The following is a 19,189-nucleotide window of genomic DNA, read 5'->3' on the forward strand; positions in this document are numbered from 1 at the left end:
ATTTAGATTTAATTAATACATTATCTTTTCGTAAAAAATAAAACCTGTGTGTCGACCGGCTCCTGAAATGGATGATGAGAGGATCGAGGCCGGCTCCCTCGCCGGTCTCCCGAGCGGATCCCGAGCGAGCCTCGAGCCGAGATGTAGATGGTGTCGGTAGTTGGATCTAAGAAATGAAAAATTATATAATAATTAGTATAAATATTTTAATTTGTTAAAATAATTATTTCAAACACTGCCACATCTTGGCTCCGGTCGGCGAAGTTCAGGAATGTGAAGTCCTAATCCAGCTCCCTGTCACCCTTAGATCACGAACTGGCCTCTCGCCCTATGGATGACGAACTGGTGGCTGTACATAGGGGACTGATACGGGATATCTGGAACTTGCTCGTGGATATGTCCGAGCTCTTGTGATTGTTGCATACCACTATCGGCTAGCTAAACCATCTGTGTTACATATCTTTCTTGCCGTCTCGGGGAATGCGTATGGGCCGCGTATGCTCTCCCGCAACATCGTCCGTCTGGTCGGTAGTCGCATTTGTTGGGCAAATATTAAGGATTGAATAAATTTATAACGTAATATATAAGACGATTAATTAAGTTTAAGTGGGGTAAACTTACCAACACCTCATCTTGTCCGCGAGTGTCTTGCGTATCCTCGATCCCTCTCGCGTGACACGTCGCGGGTTGCAATCAGCCGCGCCCGATCGCGTACCACTCCATGTACTCGATGATCGGAGTCGTATATCCGACCACTACTAGCGACCCCATCCTATGTTCCCAATGATGGAGCCGCGCCTGTATAAAGGCCAGGAATGCAGCATCGACGACCGTATGCTCATTTCGCATATAGTGGTCGTGCTCCTAATCAGCCGGCTCAGGTATATTCTGTACATGCCCAAACTGTGGTAAGACATGGTGGGGCGCATGATCCTCAACGATATCCATGTGTATCAATGGACACCGCGACCTCCACATGAGCTCACCAACCCTATAAAACATCGGCAACTGATCCAAAATCTGATCATACGGCCTCCATATAAAAAACTGTAAAAAAATGAATTAGTGAACAAAACAAGACAAAAATAGGACGAATAAGCGTAGCTAATAGGAGGTTGAACAGGTATGTTAAGGCTCGTCCTTTTCTTTCAAAGGCATGATTCCTATGGTATGATTTCATAAATGTTTCTGTAAACCTTCTTGTTTCCAAAAACTAAAAGTCAATGGTTCTTGAAGCTTCCCATGATGTCAAGGATAAGAATGACTTGATGATGGTGACAACGATAATGATGATTTTGTGTTTTAAGAACTCAAGTTTGTGATTTCAAAGCAAACATAAGAATGTGGAGCTACTTCTAGATTTTCTCAATTTTACTCATTGACAATGACTCTGCTTCTAAGTGTATGTTAAGGTTATCCCTTCTTTCTTTTTGACATGAACTACATAAAGTGAGTGAACGATGAACATACATGACTCTAATAAACTCTAATTCTCAGCGGTACTTGACATGACAGTTGTCTTTGATTTTCAAGTGTTGGTTTATTCCGATTATTCTGTTGAGTCTCAGATGATGACTTAGTTTGCATATGGTTGCTCATAATATTCTACTCGTGCATACCGTTAATATATCATTCATCGAGTCCAGGGCCGGGTATGTATTCGTGCACAGTCTCATTGTATTGCTCACCGAGTCCCTCACTAGAGGGCCGGGTACGGTATGTATATGATGACTTCACCGAGTTTCTCACTAGAGGGCCGGGTACGGTATGTATATGATGATCTCACTGAGTCCTCACTAGAGGGCCGGCACGGTATGTATATGATGACTTTACCGAGTCCCTCACTAGAGGACCGGGTACGGTATGTATATGATGATTTCACCGAGTTCCTCACTAGAGGGCCGGGTACCGTATATTATATATGTATGCATGACTCATTTTATAAGGCACAGATGCATTGGTATCTTTGGTTATCATACTCGTCTCCTGTCAACTTTTTGCTCAGTCATGATCTTTTTTATTGTAGTTCATGCCTTACATACTCAGTACATTGCTTGTACTGACGTCCCTTCTTGTGGACGCTGCGTTTTATGCCACACGTATGTATACGTATGAGTAGAGGATATTGCTAGAAGATGTTCCAACCGGATTGGCGAGCCCATTTCCTTCGAGTGTCACGAGTCGAGTATCTATGTTATGGTATCTTGATTGATGTTAGAGACTTTGCAGACAGAGTCACGTATATAGCATGTCGTTTGTAGCGGCTGCGAGCCGATGTATTATTATGCATTATGTTACAAATTTCATATGATTACGTATTTTACTTGATTTGAGAACGATTTAAAAAGCATGTTTTTTGAAAAGCTTTCATTATGCATTTCATTTCGTGATTTAAGAGTCCGGTGAGATTATAAACATAACGAGAACTAGCGGGGTTCGCTCGGCTGCAAGTAAGGGGTCGGGTGCCCATCATGCCCTATCGTGAATGGGTGTGACACCTCCCTCGTCTACTCGTGGGCATGAACGAATATTGTCCAAAGAAAACGGACGTCAGTACGAACATTGTACTGAGTATGTAAGGCATGAATGAAATGAACATAGTAGAGAAATCATAAGACATAAGATGAGGACATAACCTTCGAATGGATACATCTTATACATATACTATACGCAGCATATCATATGAATTACCATAGCATATACATCGTCATATCATACATGCATCTTCATACTATTCATACATCATCATCGTATCATACATGCATCATCATACCATTCATACATCATCATATCATACATACATCATCATACCATTCATATATCATCATTGTTAGTCCGCGTTTGGGTACCCATCATATGCAGCCCACTAGTGGTGATCATGTCCGGCCCTCTAAGCACGGTGTAGTCGCACGCAGCCCACTAGTGGTGACATGTCCGACCTTTTAGGCGCGGTGGAATCATAGCGATTTCGCCGTAGCGGTGACACGTCCGGCCATGTAGCACAAGGAATCACAAGAAATTTCGCTTTAGCGGTGACATATCCGGCCAATTAGGCGCGGTGGCATCACATCGTCATACATAACATATGATTATCATTACCATGCATTTCATAGACATATCATGGCCTTATCCTAACTTAACATCATCAAATAGTATATGCATACCATATACTCATCATCATACATTTCATAGGTATATTGTAAGCCAAACATCATCGTACATATTAAAGACTTATGATTATCAATTTCCTTATAGGCGTATCATGACTTTATCATAACTGAGCATCATTACATATACATACATTAGGACTTGGAGGCGACTGTAGCTATGTCGGGGTGACGTAAGGTCGTGGAACCCCGACTACATTTTGGAGTAATCAAATCATCGTATCTCACCTTGAAGGGACTAACATTTTAAGGTGAGTGTGCATAAGAAGAAGCACCAATGGAACCATACTTAGAATCATTAACTTCGTGGGCATCATCTCTGTCACGACCCGAACTACGGGCCGCGACGGGTATCCGGGGCTAGCCACCGAACACCACTCATATTACTACTTATCTGCTCTCATTCGTGCTATGTGCTCATAATCATATAAAGATGTTATTATCGGAAACATATTTGCTTTTATAAACATAAGCCCTTCGGCTATCAAAATAATATATACATGCACATACATACATATATATGAACACTATGGGACTATATCACCCACACTGCGTATCTACGAGCCTCTACTAGAGTACTAGACACATGGACAGGACAGGATCCCGTCGTGCCCAATCATGAATATACATACATATGTACCAAAAGAATAATCAATGGCACCTCCGAAGGATGGAGTGCTCTCAAATCACCGCTAGCTCCATGCGAGTCCGGATCACCCCCCCGTCTACCCGCGAGCATGAACACAAATCCGTCGTCCGAAGAAAGGACGTCAGTACGAATATTGTACTGAGTATGTAAGACATAAACAATAATAAGACATTAATGAAATAAGGAGGCATCAATGAAGAGCAATCTGTGACTGACTGAAGCATAAAGGAAATCATACATGCTGGCTTACTTTTATACTCATCATCATCTCATATATGCATAAATGTATAAGCTGCCCGACCATATAGGTACGGTGTGATAAACAATAACATTAGCAATAGCATTAGCCTGCGTCCAGGCCTCCCGCGTCCGGGGTATCATCTCATGCCGCCCACTAGTGGTGTCTGCCCATGCCATTTGGCCATGGTGTATAATCGCCCGCCTTGCGGTGGGGCCCCGCCATTTAGGCGCGGTGTGATGTCATCGTGTACTCATTATATCGTGCTCATCATAGTATGCTTATTATATTATACATGTCATAACTCGTCACAATATACTTATCATGACGCATGCATATAGACTCATAACCCATCATACTTTATCGGGGTGACATAAGGTCGTGAACCCCCGACTTCGTTATGGAACATTCATAAGTATCCTGCCTCACCTCGAAGGAACAATATAAGGTGAGTGTATATAATGATCAACATCAATGGACTATGGATAGCTTCATTAGCTTAATGGGAACATCATATCATGACTATAACCTTTCTAGAATTTAGCTTATCATTATCGTTATCTTGCTCGTAGCATATCTCTTATCTCGTATGATCTTTCATGAACAAAGACTCATGGCTTTCTAGAGAAGGGAACATTCATGAGAAAGAGGAAATTCATGCCATAGAACTCATGCCTTAGGAATAAAGGGATTACCTCACATACCTTTGTCATTTAACTATTCTATTGCTTGCTCGTTGTCCTTTAATGCACAAAAGTTTTACCTTCAAGAGAATTCGTATCGGCATTAGCTACACAATTATATGAACCAAGCTTTTTAAAGCTAGAGAAAATTGGGCAGCATTTCCTTTGTTTATATGACTTGCTCCATTTTCCATATCAACTCCCAAACATCCGTAATATCATTCATAATGTCATAAATAACAATCATCATTTATCTACATTATCCACATTTCACAATTTCACTTCAATTTCCCCATAATCGTGGTCAAAATTTACTATTATATTCTTCCATGTATAATGCTCATTCCATGTTCTAAATGTCATTCACAATCTACCAACAATCACAACATGTCCATTTTCATGATGCATTCCAAACTACTACTCAACACTAGCACTGTTCCCACATTTATGACTCATTTTCTATGTTCTAGTAAAATCCAAGTATTTCCACTTTTCAATACTTCAAATAATATGAAAAGATCATGAAACTCACCTTAGATGGTGTAGGAATAAACCTTGAGTGGTAATACTCTCCTTACACAAAAACCCTAGTTCATTTTTCTTGGGGATTTCTTGACTTGATGAACTTTGATGAATTTCTACACTCGATTCACTTGATTTCTTGGTATTGATCTTTGATTTCCTTGATTTCTTGTGTGGAGAGTGGAGAATATTCTAGAGAGTTCTTGACTTTGTGTGGAATGAAAAGTGAAATGAATTAAATGAATGTGGGTCTCCTTTAATAACTTGAAATCCGATCCCGTCGGTAATTCTACGCCCATTTTGACGGGCCATATAAATTCCTACGGACCGTCAAAATTGTCCGTAGAACTGCCCGGGGATCAAAATGGGTCACCGTGACCATTTTACTGGGCTGGGTCCATTTGACGGACCGTAGGATTTCCTACGGACCGTCAAAAATTCTACGGGGCGTCAAATGGTCCGTAGGATTTCTCTGCTCAGATAGTCTGTGGTAGAATGGCCATAACTTTTTACTCAGACCTCACATTGATGAGCGGTTTATTGAGTTGGAAACTAGACTCGATGAACTTCAATTTGAAAAAAATAAACACACAAAAACTCCTCATATTATAGGAGATATACCCCCACCAATGTGGACAAAAATTTTGTCCGTAAATTTTGCCAAGTTTTACCAAAGTTCCCATAAACTCAATTCCTTTATTTGTTTGTTCTTAAATCCTTATGGAACCTTCTTAACACTTATTTAACACTTCATTAACAATACAAGGGGCATTACAACTCTTCTCCAAAACTTCATTAAGTCATCATCAATTCAATACTCGTAAATTTTGCTCGACACATGACATATACCTCACTTTCCTTACCAACTTTCGTCTCTTACTTCAAATGTATTTGAAATCTTAATTAGGACCATTAAAGACTAATTCTTACTTGCCCAAACATCATATACATCTTATCCTTCGTCAGCCTATTCACTGTACATTAACGGGAATTTTTTTCGAGGTGTAACAATCTCTCACTTTAGGACTCTTCAGATTTAGCTCATCATCATCAATTATCATACTTGTGCCTTATCTCTCTTCTTTATCTTATACATGTGTAGCTCCTTATAGTCATAGACTCATCGTCATTACTATCGTGCTCATAATATATCTCTTATCTTTCTCTCGTATGGCTATTCATGAACGTAGGCTCTTAGTTCTTCGGAATTTAGGAGATTCATGGAGAAGGAGGAAAATCATGCCTTGAAAGGAAAGAGACTAACATCATAAGATGGGTCTAGCAACAATGAATAATAGCAAGGAATCGTATAAAGGTCATTAACTTTGTAGAAATCTTATATCATAAGTTTTAGGATCTCTAGACTTGGGCTCATCATCATATTTACAACATACCTCTTACTTCATCTCATGCGGGCTCTTTATAACGTAGGCTCATCATTCCCGATACATACATATATGTAGAGAAGTCATCGAAAGATAGGAGGATTTATACCACAGAGTCATGCCTTAGAAATAAAGGACTAGCCTTACATACCTTTGTCGTTTAACTAGTCCATTGCTTGCTCGTTTTCCTTTAATGCACACGTTCTACCTTCAAAAGGATTCGTATCGACATTAGCTAAACATTTATAAAGACGTGCTTACTAAAGCTAGAGAAAATTGTGCAGCATTTCCTTTGTTTATACTACTTTCCTCCATATTCCATATCAACCCTCAACATTCATAACAATAATCACGATACCATAAACAATAAGCATCATCCATTCGCATTATCCACATTTAGCAATTTCACTCCAATTTCTCCATGTTCATGACCAAAGTTCACTATCGTGTTCTCTCACATATAATACTCATTCCATGTTCTAAATATCATTTATAATGTATTTATAATCTCAACATATCCATTTTCATGATTCAATCCAACTACTACTCAACAATGACACTATTCACACATTTATGACCCATTTTCTATACTCTTCTACAATCCAAGTGTTTCAACCTAACAATACTTCAAACAACATGGAAAGGTCATGAAATTTACCTTAGATGATGGAGAAATAAGCCTTGAATGGTAATACACCCCTTGCACCAAAACCCTATTTCACCTTTCTTGAGATTTCTTGACTTTAGTGAGGTTTCATACAGTTGATTCACTTCAATTCTTGTTATTGATCTTTGATTTCCTTGGTTTTCTTGTGGATGAAGTGTGGAGAATATTCTAGAGGTTTCTATGCCCAAAAATGGTAAAATAATGAATTTGGGTCGAATTGGTTCTATATATAGTGGTCCAGAAAATTCGGACCGACACAACATGCAATGCGAGCTTTGCTAGACGCAAAGCGTGCTTTGCTAAATGCATGTTGTGTCGCAAATCTTGCAGAATCACCAAATTTCACTGGCACACTTTGCTGAGCAACTGCGTGGCCGCAAAGCGCGCTTTGCTGCTTGCATGTTGTGCCACAAAGTGCGGCAGAATGTGAGTTTTTTCCAAGCTTCCACCGAAACTTAACTCCGATGATCCGACGAGTCTTAAACCTTCCCGAGGCTTACTAAACATGGTTTTACTCCCTTATATACTTAAGATGGACATATCTATCCCATGACCTCGAAAAAATTTGTCTGCTAGGACAATTAGCTTTTGGCGAAACTCAACGTATGAAAGTGAGAGGTGTAACATCAACCCCAACTTCAACTCCAAAAAAAACCTTGACTTCCACCAACCCTAGTAGGCATTCCCACACTTGATTCTTACTAATTCTTAGTGTTAACCCTTGATTTCCCTTTGGATAGATGTTGGTATGATATAGAGAGGGTTCTAGAGGTTTTAAGAAAGTTGGAGAAGGTGAGGAAATGAAGAAAATGAACTTGGGTCCTCTTTTTTAAAAAGTTAAAAATCTGCCCGTCGGTGTTATACGGACACATATACGGTCCGTATATGTGACCGTATAATGCTTCCAGTGGATGACCCTTCTCTGGACAGGTTATACGGTCCATTATACGGACCGTATAATTTATACGGGCCGTATAAATGGCCGTATAATTCCTCTTTTTTCCGGAATTAAGCTCGTTGGTTCGTTTGACTTCCAAACCTCGTGGAACCTTCTTGGCACTTGTTTAACACTTCATTAACGGTCCAAAGAACCTTATAAGTCGTCCTCAAGATCTTACTAAATAACCGCTAGCTCGATAACTATAAAATCTTTCTCAAACACGACTTATACTTCACTTCCTTCGACGAACTTAGTTTCACCAACCCATATAACTTAAAAATCTTATCGTATATACTTTAAAGTTGCCAAATACCCTTCTTATAGTCGTAAGAGCTTCATGTTCGTTTTAAGCTTGCGTTAGTCTATTTACGACACAACGACCTAAAATTTCCGAGGTGTAACATCACGTATGATTTTCATTAACTTTAGTGACTGGTAGACGTCATCCCTGGATGGATTATTATTTTTCTTTTTAATTAGATGGGGTTAATAGAGGAGAGAGTCAACAACTAAGAGAGTGAATTCAATGCACACAGAAACAATAAATGCTCATTAGAAACAATGAGAGGTGATCAAACCGAATAAAAATTGGGAAGAGCAGATTAGAACAATCCAAAACCTGGACCATTGTCCAAATATTAATTCTACACCACCCAGAGCAGCAATAATTATTTACAGCCAAGTAATTTGGCACAAGTTTGAATTATATAAATTGATAGTGTAAAGCAAGTAGCATTCATGTCTATCGCTCTACTCCTGTACTTCCTCAAGTAGTGTCTTCCCTTCAGGTGCTGCGTGCCAAACCAAAAAGTACAGAAGGAAAGAGGCGCAACCAATGGCACATACAGTAGCAGCAAGACCAACTGAACCTGCTAAAGTAGCATACATACCAGTTACAAATGCAATTACAACAGCTAACATGGCCACAAGCTGCAAACAACTTGCGATCACATGAAGCCGCCAGAGATTCCTAAAATTCCTTCTACTTCCTCCAGGTGCTGCCATGATGAAGTAGCAGTGTACAGCGCCAACCGAGCATGTGAAGGCGATGGCATCTGAAACAAGAAATGCACGGAATGCTGCTTTCCTGATTAGAACTGCCATTCCTTCATTAGGGCCAGGACCGCTGTCAAAGCCTCCTGGCAATGTGAAGCCAGCTGCGAAGGTGATTGTCACTAGGAGTGTGGCCACAACTAGACGTGATTGAGTCATATCCATAAGGTCTTGGGATATGTCTTTTAAATTTTTATTTTTGTCTTGGAATATGTCTTTTAAATTTTTATTTTCTTTGTTCTCCCTCTGTTGCTTCTGCACGTTCTTATATTTTATCTCGAAGTCACGTCGTCCCAGTCGACCATGGCTGAGCTTCTCCTTGAACGTCAAATAATCCTGTTTTCGTCACTAGCCAGTTGAGTTTATATATAGTCGAAGAACATGTAACTTCAGTAGCTATCTTCTACTTCTATCAAATATATGTACTATCTGGTGCTTACCGCATAAATCCGTGTGCAAGAAAATGATACATCAAGCGGTGTCTGGTTTTCTTTGATAAATGACATCTTCTTTGCACTGGGATGTTCTCTTAATGTTTTAGGCACAACGGTCCAAGGAGAGGCAGCAAGCAAATGAAGAGGGGTGTTGCCATCATTATCTTTCTCATCAGCAAGTCTATGCCACTTCTCATGTTTGAAGAAGGATTTAACTACCTTTTTTTTATTGTTCAATATGGAAACGTGAAGAAAATTTTGGCCCCTGCTGTTAAGCATTTCCCAGCAATCTGGACAGTGATTTAATAGCTCATTTATCATGTTTACATAACCTTCACTGGCTGCAATGTGAATTGTCGTTGTCCAGTCATTTCCACTGCTTGCTGGAAGGTACACTAAGGATTTCTTCAACCCCAGCATCTCAGAAACTACTTCTTTCAATCCTAGTTTAACAGCATAGTGCAGTGAATTCCAACCCCATTTGTCCGATTCCTCGCATAACGATTTATTCCATTTCCATAGTGATCTCGCGCAATCTGGATGTGTCAAATATTTAAGAAAACAAAAAAGAAAAAAACCTGTGCACGAAGCATGCCGCAGGTGTAATGCAACCTACCCTGATGCAAGCATTAGTGGCGATTCCACGGCTCGAACATGTGACCTACAGGTAATTATGTAGAATCTAACTTATAAATACCCCACAATTTAAAGAATTTTACACTGTCAAGCCACTCAAAAGATATATGCAGGTAACTCTCCATAAAAAGTGGGATTTGGTGTTGGAAATAATAATGCAAAGTTGTAGGAAATCAAAATTAGTTAGGATTTGGTATCTTAATTTATGTCTAGTTAGGATTTCTAGTCAATTTAATATAGAAATAAGTTTTCCTGTTTTGAGTTAAAGTAGGTTTGATACTATTATAAATAGGGTTGTTGCTAGTTATTTTCATAATAAGAGAAAATAAAAATAAACAAGAGATATTGAAGAGAAAACAAAAGTGAACAAGAGGTATTGTAGAGATTCATGGAATCTATCAATAAATTATTTTACTACATTTATAATCCTGAAAATAAGACAAGTTACCTGCTACAGTGTTACGACAGGTAAAGGTGATCTGATATTGAAATAATTCTTAACACGATCGTTCATATAAGCTTAAACTCAATTCTATATAATAAGCATTGATGGTGACCTTGAACAAATAGTTAATTAACATTCTATAATAAGTTAATTCACAAGTGTAAAAGTTTCTCTAACTGTATATAACTTAACAGGATTGTTTTGAAACTATAATTTAACAAGATTCAAGTTACATACATCGCTGGAGTCAAGTACCACGACAACATTCTCACTGTGATCCCACAAGTGGGCTTTGGGGAGGGTGGGTGTAAAAGACCTTACTCGTACCTTGTGTAAGGTAGAGAGGTTGTTTCCGAAACACTGCCAGACTCAAGTATATACTATTAATTCAATTTAATCGACTATAGGAGATTATTACTCTAGTTTTCCGGTGATAAGAGGTTACCTTATCAGGCTTGATATGATTCTTGTAAGTCAACTAAACCTGATTGTGTGAAAAATCTATGCACATACACACATAACTTAAACTCAACTTAAGAGCCAAAATACTTACCTATGTGAATTTGGATTATTGCCGCATGCAAAGCTGTTCGACCACATGGACCGCCAAATGTTTGTCTGATGGAGGATTCCAAGATTTCCGACAAACAGTCAAAAAAACCAGACTCCGCTGCCAGATATAGGGGTGTCTCCCCTGCTTGGTTTGCTGGAAATTCGAATTTAGGATCTTCTTTCACCAAGAGTCTGACACTGTCTACACATCCACTTCTCACGGCCTTGTGCAGAGCTGTATCTCCATCGTCATCTGTCATCCTCATGAGTGTCTCCTTATTCTCCTCTCCGGCTGCGTGAAGAAGCACCTTTGCGACTAATTCGCGCCCTTCATTAGCTGCCATGTGAAGTGCAGTTTCATTCTTCTTGTTCTGACGGCATAACAATTCCGGAGTAACCTTAAGGACTTCTTCCATGAAATGGGAGTTGCCGTAAAGGGCTGCCACGTGGAGGATAGTGTTTCCCTTTGGAGTGACTTGGTACCCATTTTCTTCATCCCTTTTCAGATATTCAGCAAGTGAAAAACCACCGTCACTGGTATTGCCTTTCACAGCAGCATTGTACAAGTTTGGATCCATTTTCTCTCTCTCTCTGTTTTTTTTTTTTTTTAAAATGGATTTTGGTATTTATCAAAAATTTCCCAAATTATGATCTTGTGAGTCCTTTACTTCCTCTGGATCAAACATTATATAGAACATCACACTGACCTTTGCCTTTGATAAGAAAAAAAGAAAGGTACTTGTTGTTTGCTCCAGAAGCAAGGAACTTGTAAAGATTTTTTTTTTTTTTTAAATTTCCTATTCGGTGTCCGGTACGGGCATTGCGGCCCCAATTAATTTGGATTCACGCTACGTAAGGCCCATCTAAGGGGAATACGCTCCGTAATAGGATTTTTCAACACAAACAAGACTAAGTAATTAATTAAGAAAATAATAGAACAAGAAAAATGTTTTCATGAGGTCCAAATAAATTTGAAAAATTAAGTTTTTACTAAAATTCATATCCTCATTAATTCTTTTCTTTCCTCAAATTTTTTTTTTTTAAAAAGAGGATTTTTATTTTCTAAATTACACCGAATAAAAGTTTTTTAGGGATAGTTTCAGAAACCTACCTCCAATTGTTTCTTTGTAATGTTAACCGCTATGGTTTCGAGATACTACGCTCACCTCCCTTATTACAATACAGGTACAAATGATAAAATTTCCATTCTATTCGAGAAATACCCTTTTGTATATCTAATTGTTGAATGTTAAGTATGCAACACAAAACTCCCTCAAATTCTTTTTATGCATGCTGCACAATTGGTCTGATTTGTTTTTAAATAATAAAATAACACACATCTCAACTTAATTAATACATATTGACTAATTACTGGTTTGTTAAATTAAAATATATTACTGGAAGTAGGAGAATTTAATTAAAGCTAACTTGCTCAAATTATTTTCTTCTTTTCCGGTAAATGGAAAAGGTACTACATTCAATCCTGTCTATAATTGCCATTCGTTATAACATCATTTCACTATAACGGCCTGATTTTCTCCAGAACCGATTCTTCATGTTATATTTTACTTCTCTATAATAGCATTCTACCTATAACAACAATGACATCCGTTATAGCGATTACTAATCGTTTGTAAAATTACCTCTATAACATGCCATACTCAAATAGCGTGTAATAATATTTTGTAAGAAATATATTATGTGACAACAAAAGTGTCGATGAAGAGCCTCAACCTACGCAACTTCAAGATAGAAGAGTCAAATATTAAGCACTTAGACATCCTTCAAGGAAAGCTATTGAATTTCCTTTTGCTGAAAATTTGGACAAAATTTTTTGTTACTTGAAGCATTATATTATCACTAAGAGACTAGAATTTACGAAACAACCACAATTGTAGAGTTCTTTCGTCAAACTAGAAATATTTAAATTCTCAATTAATTTAAAATGCATATGTTCCATAGATATTAATTCTTTATTTGTGTGATACAACTAGTTATGGATTTAGTAGTAATTTATTAGTCTTTTCAATTTTTAATTTATGAGATATGAAAATCAATTGAGATTCTAAAATTTACAAGTATATTATTTTCGTTTATAACATAAAAAATACAAAAAGTTAGAGGTATGCGTACTTTTGTTTATAAAAGCTAAACGGGATCTAAATATCGAATGTCAGTATACATGCATAATAGCACCTCACTATAGCAGCCATAAAATTTCTGGACAAACACTGCCACTATGAAGAGGTTTGACTGTAATAGTTTTGCTTTTTTCTTTTTGAGAGACAATTCAATTTGGTGCTTAAGAAGCAACCTATGGTAATAATCTTTTTTTTTCCCTCTCTCTTTTTTTTTTTTTTTTTTTTTATATTCTTCTTTCTTTCTTGTTTTTTTTTTTTTTTTAAAAAAAACTATGCCCTACATTAGCTACCTATGTGCAGGGGTGGATGCAGCTTTCGGATAACGTGTCATTTGAATTCGGTAATGTCCGTGCACATACAAATTATGTGTAAAAATCTACAAATTAATAGTACATTGCGTATAATGGGTTCAATGCTAAAAATCTTAAAATTTGAACCCACAGAGCTAAAATCTCAGATACGCCTTTGGCTATGTGAAGCTTACTTTCTATTTTCCTGTGATCGAGAGGGCATAAAAGGATGCAGAGCCAGATCCAAAATTTAAAGTTTATAGGTTCTGAGTTAGAGCCCTTTTGAATTTGGGTTCCAAATTTATAATTTGTTCGTATTAAATGCATTTTTTAAAGACAAATGCAAGACTAAAGAAATTACTAAATTCTGCCAAATTTGTACCTTCAACGGTACCTCCGCCTCCGACAAAATGGAATAATCTTAAGGCCATAAATGGCTTCCACATGGAGGACTATGTTGCCAACTCTACCTCTGCCCTTGGCTACTCTATTTTTTTTTTTTTTGGATTTGGGGATTTGTGCAAAATCCGTTATGTTCTTTTTTCCCGAACTGCTTTGAAATGCTTTTTCTTGAGCTGAGATTTATCGAAAATAGTCTTTCTACTTCGTAAGGTAGGGTAAGATGTGTATACACACTATCCTTCCCAAACCCCACTCGTTGTCTGGGATTTGTCTAAAATCTGCCAAATATGAACTTGTGAGTACTTTGCTTTCTCTGGATGAAAATACTTTGCTTTCTCTGAATGAAACATTGTATAGGAAATTAACTAGATTCTTGATGAACCCTGAAGAAAGGGATTTGGTGTTTGCCTTGATAAGAAGATAAGGATTTGTTTGGGTTTGCTGATTTTCGCATTTTCTATTTAATTTCCTTTGGTGAAACTATATATTAGTTATAATTGAAAGACTATCAATGTAGATGACAACAATTGTTTATGAAACCGATGCAGAGCTTACCACCCAAATTAGTAACATATGAAACTTATCGACATAGGAAAATTACAGCCAAACATCATTCGGCCACGTAGTTTACAAAATATGTACAATATGTAGATAGCGTATACTTTATACTCGAGGTGTACATGGACGGGGTTGGTTCGGATTTTTCAAATACTAAACCAAACATTTTTAAATCCATAAATCAAGCGAAACCAATAAAAGAGGGGTTTTTCAACTTCAGTTTTTTTTTTTGGATTTTCTCGGGTTTTTTCCCAAAAAACTCTTTTTTTTCCAACACAAACGAGACTGAGTGATTAACTAAGCGAATAATATTACATGAAAAATATCTTCATGAGGTCCAAATAAATTTGAAAAATCAAGTTTTACCAAAATCTTTTCTCAAATCTTTTCATCATACAAATTCAGTGCTATAACCTTTCACTATTTACCGACTGAACCCCATCTTTCATTAAATTAAAATATATTACTGGAAGTAGGAGAATCTAAAGCTAAATTGCTTAAATTAGTTTTCTTCCTTTCCAGCTAATCTAAAGTTACTGCTGGCTTTGCCTTTTCTTTGGCAGACATGGTATTCACTTTGGTGTTTAAGAAGCAATATATGGTAATGCTCTTTTACTTTTTTCTCTTTTTCTTTTAATTTGGTTCCTTTTTAACTTTCTGAAGTCAAGTATGTTGCAGTTGCCTAATGTGTTAGTCATACGATTTAGCGTTGGAAGTTGTTAAAGATGCTACAAGAGCAAGCTAGTATAGATAATATTGCGTGTTAAAAAATAAGTCTACCATTGCTTTGGTTAAAGAATCCCATATTCCATAAATGAAAAAGCACATTGATATATGATTCCATTGTATTTGATACTCAAATTAACCACTGAAATTAGATGTCAATACAGTGAGTAACAAAAACTACGTAACTGTGCGTTCCTGAATTATTGCTGCACGCAAAGGCTGGCGTTCCATGATTTGGACTTTCATAAGTCGTTTTCTTGCAGGTTTCCAATATTACAACAATAACAACAACATATCCAGTGCAATCCCACAGAGAGGGTTTCCAATATTAATCCCACAGAGAGGGTTTCCAATAGTATACACAATAATATGAGTAATGATAAAACCAGACTCGGCCAGCAGAGCCTGACCACATGTAATATGTTGGCTCCACAAACGCCTTGTGCAGGGCTGTATCTGCATTGCAATCTGTCAATGATTATCATCCTCATGAGTGTCTCTTTATTCTCCTTCAAGCTGGGCTACCTCCCGTAGCGGAATGGGGATTTTTACCAACGGATTTCAAAACATGGAAAAGAAAAAATACGAAGAAATTAAGGGAATTCAACACATATAGTATATATGTACAATAATTTCTAAAAAATCTTCTCTACACTATGTACGTTTTTTTTTTTTTTTTTTTTTTTTTTTTGTTGTTGTTAACAAGGGAATCCGCAGCCGCTACCCTTCGGGTGCGCACTAGGTAAACCCCGCTCCAATGTAATAACCCTCAAATCGCACTAGACAAGCCTCGTGCGACGAGCTCAAGCGAGAAAGCATGCAGGGGGTTTCAAACCTAAGAGCCCCCATTTGGGGGATCACATCTACACAGTGTACATAACTCGTCGAGGTCTTCACTGCTTGTTCTTAGAGACTAGAATTTCACCATTTGAGTGGCAGCCACTGCTCTCATTCCACATACCCAATAAAATACTCGCAAAGGGCTTCCGCCATTGTTGAACTTAACGTAGTATTTTCTTCTTCCCTGTTGTTTCTCTTCTTGTTTCTTCAATAAAATTGTTTTTTTTGCTTGTGAGTCATCTGGCCAGCCACAAAACACTATTTTTTCCGGCGATTCAAGCTCCAAAACACCTTATAATCTTGTAGCTTTCAGCCAAATTGACGTAGATCCTCAATCTTGGACCTATTCCACGAACAGATCTTGATCAACGGCCAAAAATTCCTTGAACAACGAAAATGGAAGAAGAACATCTTCCATGGACAATGTAGATGAGATCAAAAGGAAGTCCTCAAATAAGTTAAGAATCTAAAGTCCCTCTTCCTCCTATAAGGTTGGATCCATCCCTTTTGATTACCTAACACTTCCAATATATAATTATATGATCTTGTGAGGTCTTTGCTTTCTTTTGATTTAAGTGACATTATATAGGAATTTAATTATATCATCAGCTTGATGAAGTCTGCACTTTGTTTCAGAAAAGTTCTCAACCAATAATTCACATTGTAGTCCAGCTTACATTAATTATATTTATATCTTGCAGAACCTGAGTTGTATCATAATTATATTGAGTTTGATGTGAAGCCAAATTACTTGGCTGTAAATGATTCTTGTATTGGAGGATTTTGGACAAGTTCTGTCACACCCCAACTTTTAATAGGGCATGATGGGCACCCGACCCTTACTTAGGGCCGAGTGAACCGCTGGTTCTCGTTATACTCATAAATCTTACTGGACTCTTAAATCATGAAATGAGTGCATAATGAAAGCTTTTCAAAACAAAACTTTTCGTCTTTCCCAAATCAAGTAAAATATGTAATCATATGAAATTTGTAATATAATGCATAATGATACATCGGCTTACAGAGCCGCTTACAAGACCGACATGTTATATACGTGACTCGTCCGCAAAGTCTCTAACATAAATCAAAATACCATAACATAGATACTCGACTCGGCAACACTCGGAAGGAAATGGAGCTCGCCAATCCAAATTCGGAACATTTTCTACTAATATCCTCTACTCATCCGTATACACCGCGTGGCATGAAACGCGGCGTCCACAAGAAGGGACGCGCACGAATAATGTACTGAGTATGTAAGGCATGAATAACAACATAATATAAATATGGAAGGTAACATGGAATAAGAGAGATAACCCGTACATCTGAATGCCTCGTAAGGCGGATGTCATGCATGCTCAGCTTTTAAAAAAAAAAACTTTTTCTTACATACATATATATAATATCATCATCATAACGTACCCGGCCCTTTCGGGACTCGGTGTGTAACGTACCCGGCCCTTTCGGGACTCGGTGTGTAACGTACCCGGCCCTTTCGGGACTCGGTGTGTAACGTACCCGGCCCTTTCGGGACTCGGTGTGTAACGTACTCGGCCCTTTCGGGACTCGGTGTGTAACGTACCCGGCCCTTTCGGGACTCGGTGTGTAATACCAACTGATCAGTAGTTACACAATAGGTGCCGTACCCGGCCGACTATAGCGCGGCTCGGTGTGAGAAAATACATACATATATATAAAGCATGCATGAGAGCCAAATCAAAGCCACAACTATATCAGAGTGACGTAAGGTCGGTAGCCTCCGATTATATTATGGATCAATCATCATCGCTATATCTCACCTTGAAGGAACAATTATTATAAGGTGAGATCAACAACAATGAATAAAATCGAGAAATATGCTCAATAATCTCATAATAGTATTAACATCATAAGCTTTGGAATTTCTAGAATTAAAATCATCATCATCATGATCATCATAGAAACATTCTCATCTTTAACATCATCATTCATATTGTAAAAACATGTCCGTTGTTGTTGTCATAAAAGCTTGTAGAATCATAAATCTTTGACTCGGAAAATAGGGACATTTCGGAAAATATTTATGGATTATCAAGAAAGAAGTCATGCCTTTGAATCATGAACTCTATGAATCATGAATTTCTAGCTTTTGGGAATAACAATATTCTTGAAAAACATTTATGGATTCACATAATGGGATCATGGGACATTTGGAAAACACCTATTGGATTCATAAGAAAGGAATCATGCCTTTAGAAGAAAGGGACTAGCCTTAACATACCTTTGGAGCTTACTCTCCTACTTTCCAACTTGCTTCCTATCGCGCGATTTATTTAGGATCGTTCGTCATCTCATAATCTACATAGGCAACCATTCACATTATCATTAGGCTCATTGTCACACTCTTATCTTAAGTCTCTAAATAAATTCCTTTTAAGGTCTGCCGAAATTCGGCAAAGATCTCCCCCTATTTATATGCCTAGCCCGAATTGTCAATACCAACAATCAACAACCAATAACAACAACGAAACAACAACAACCTCATTACTACCAAAATATTCCATCAAACACTCCACATGATATTTTCTCCAACTCCTCCACAAACGAATTTGCTACATAATTATTCCATAAATTTATCTCCGTAAATAAGCCTTAAATGATACCAAAAGAGAAAGATTCATACCTTACTTCCGCTAATACCGCGATATCTCCAATACTTGCCTTACTCCCAAGCCACAAATTCACCGCAACACAATATTATAATCGTAACTATACGCCGCGGAACCCGAATCCAGAGATTTTTACTTAACTCGCGTTGGAATTTAATGGAGGGAAGGTTGGAGAACTTTCTCGAATTGTTGGGAAATATTTTTGGGCTGTTT

The 19,189-nt window shown here is 37.7% G+C and overlaps 1 protein-coding gene across 1 annotated transcript; it reads right to left on the minus strand.

Moving 5' to 3' along the window:
• Positions 1 to 9,729: 9,729 nt before the first annotated feature.
• On the minus strand, positions 9,730 to 11,949 carry LOC132066250 (uncharacterized). The gene is made up of 2 exons (XM_059459597.1): positions 11,373 to 11,949; positions 9,730 to 10,274 (listed from the first exon to the last, which is right to left on the minus strand). Exons 1-2 carry the CDS (start codon positions 11,947 to 11,949, stop codon positions 9,730 to 9,732), a joined length of 1,122 nt encoding a protein of 373 aa, XP_059315580.1.
• Positions 11,950 to 19,189: the final 7,240 nt, after the last annotated feature.

Source organism: Lycium ferocissimum, chromosome 8, assembly GCF_029784015.1.
Source record: "Lycium ferocissimum isolate CSIRO_LF1 chromosome 8, AGI_CSIRO_Lferr_CH_V1, whole genome shotgun sequence".
In the NCBI taxonomy this organism is placed as follows: Eukaryota; Viridiplantae; Streptophyta; class Magnoliopsida; order Solanales; family Solanaceae; genus Lycium; species Lycium ferocissimum.

Excerpts from the sequence above, each read along its gene's own strand:
- LOC132066250 (XM_059459597.1), bottom strand. The coding sequence starts at position 11,949 with ATGGATCCAAACTTGTACAATGCTGCTGTGAAAGGCAATACCAGTGAC. Across the intron at positions 10,275-11,372 it reads AATAATCCAAATTCACATAG|ATTGCGCGAGATCACTATGG; the intron begins GTAAGTATTTTG and ends TGACACATCCAG.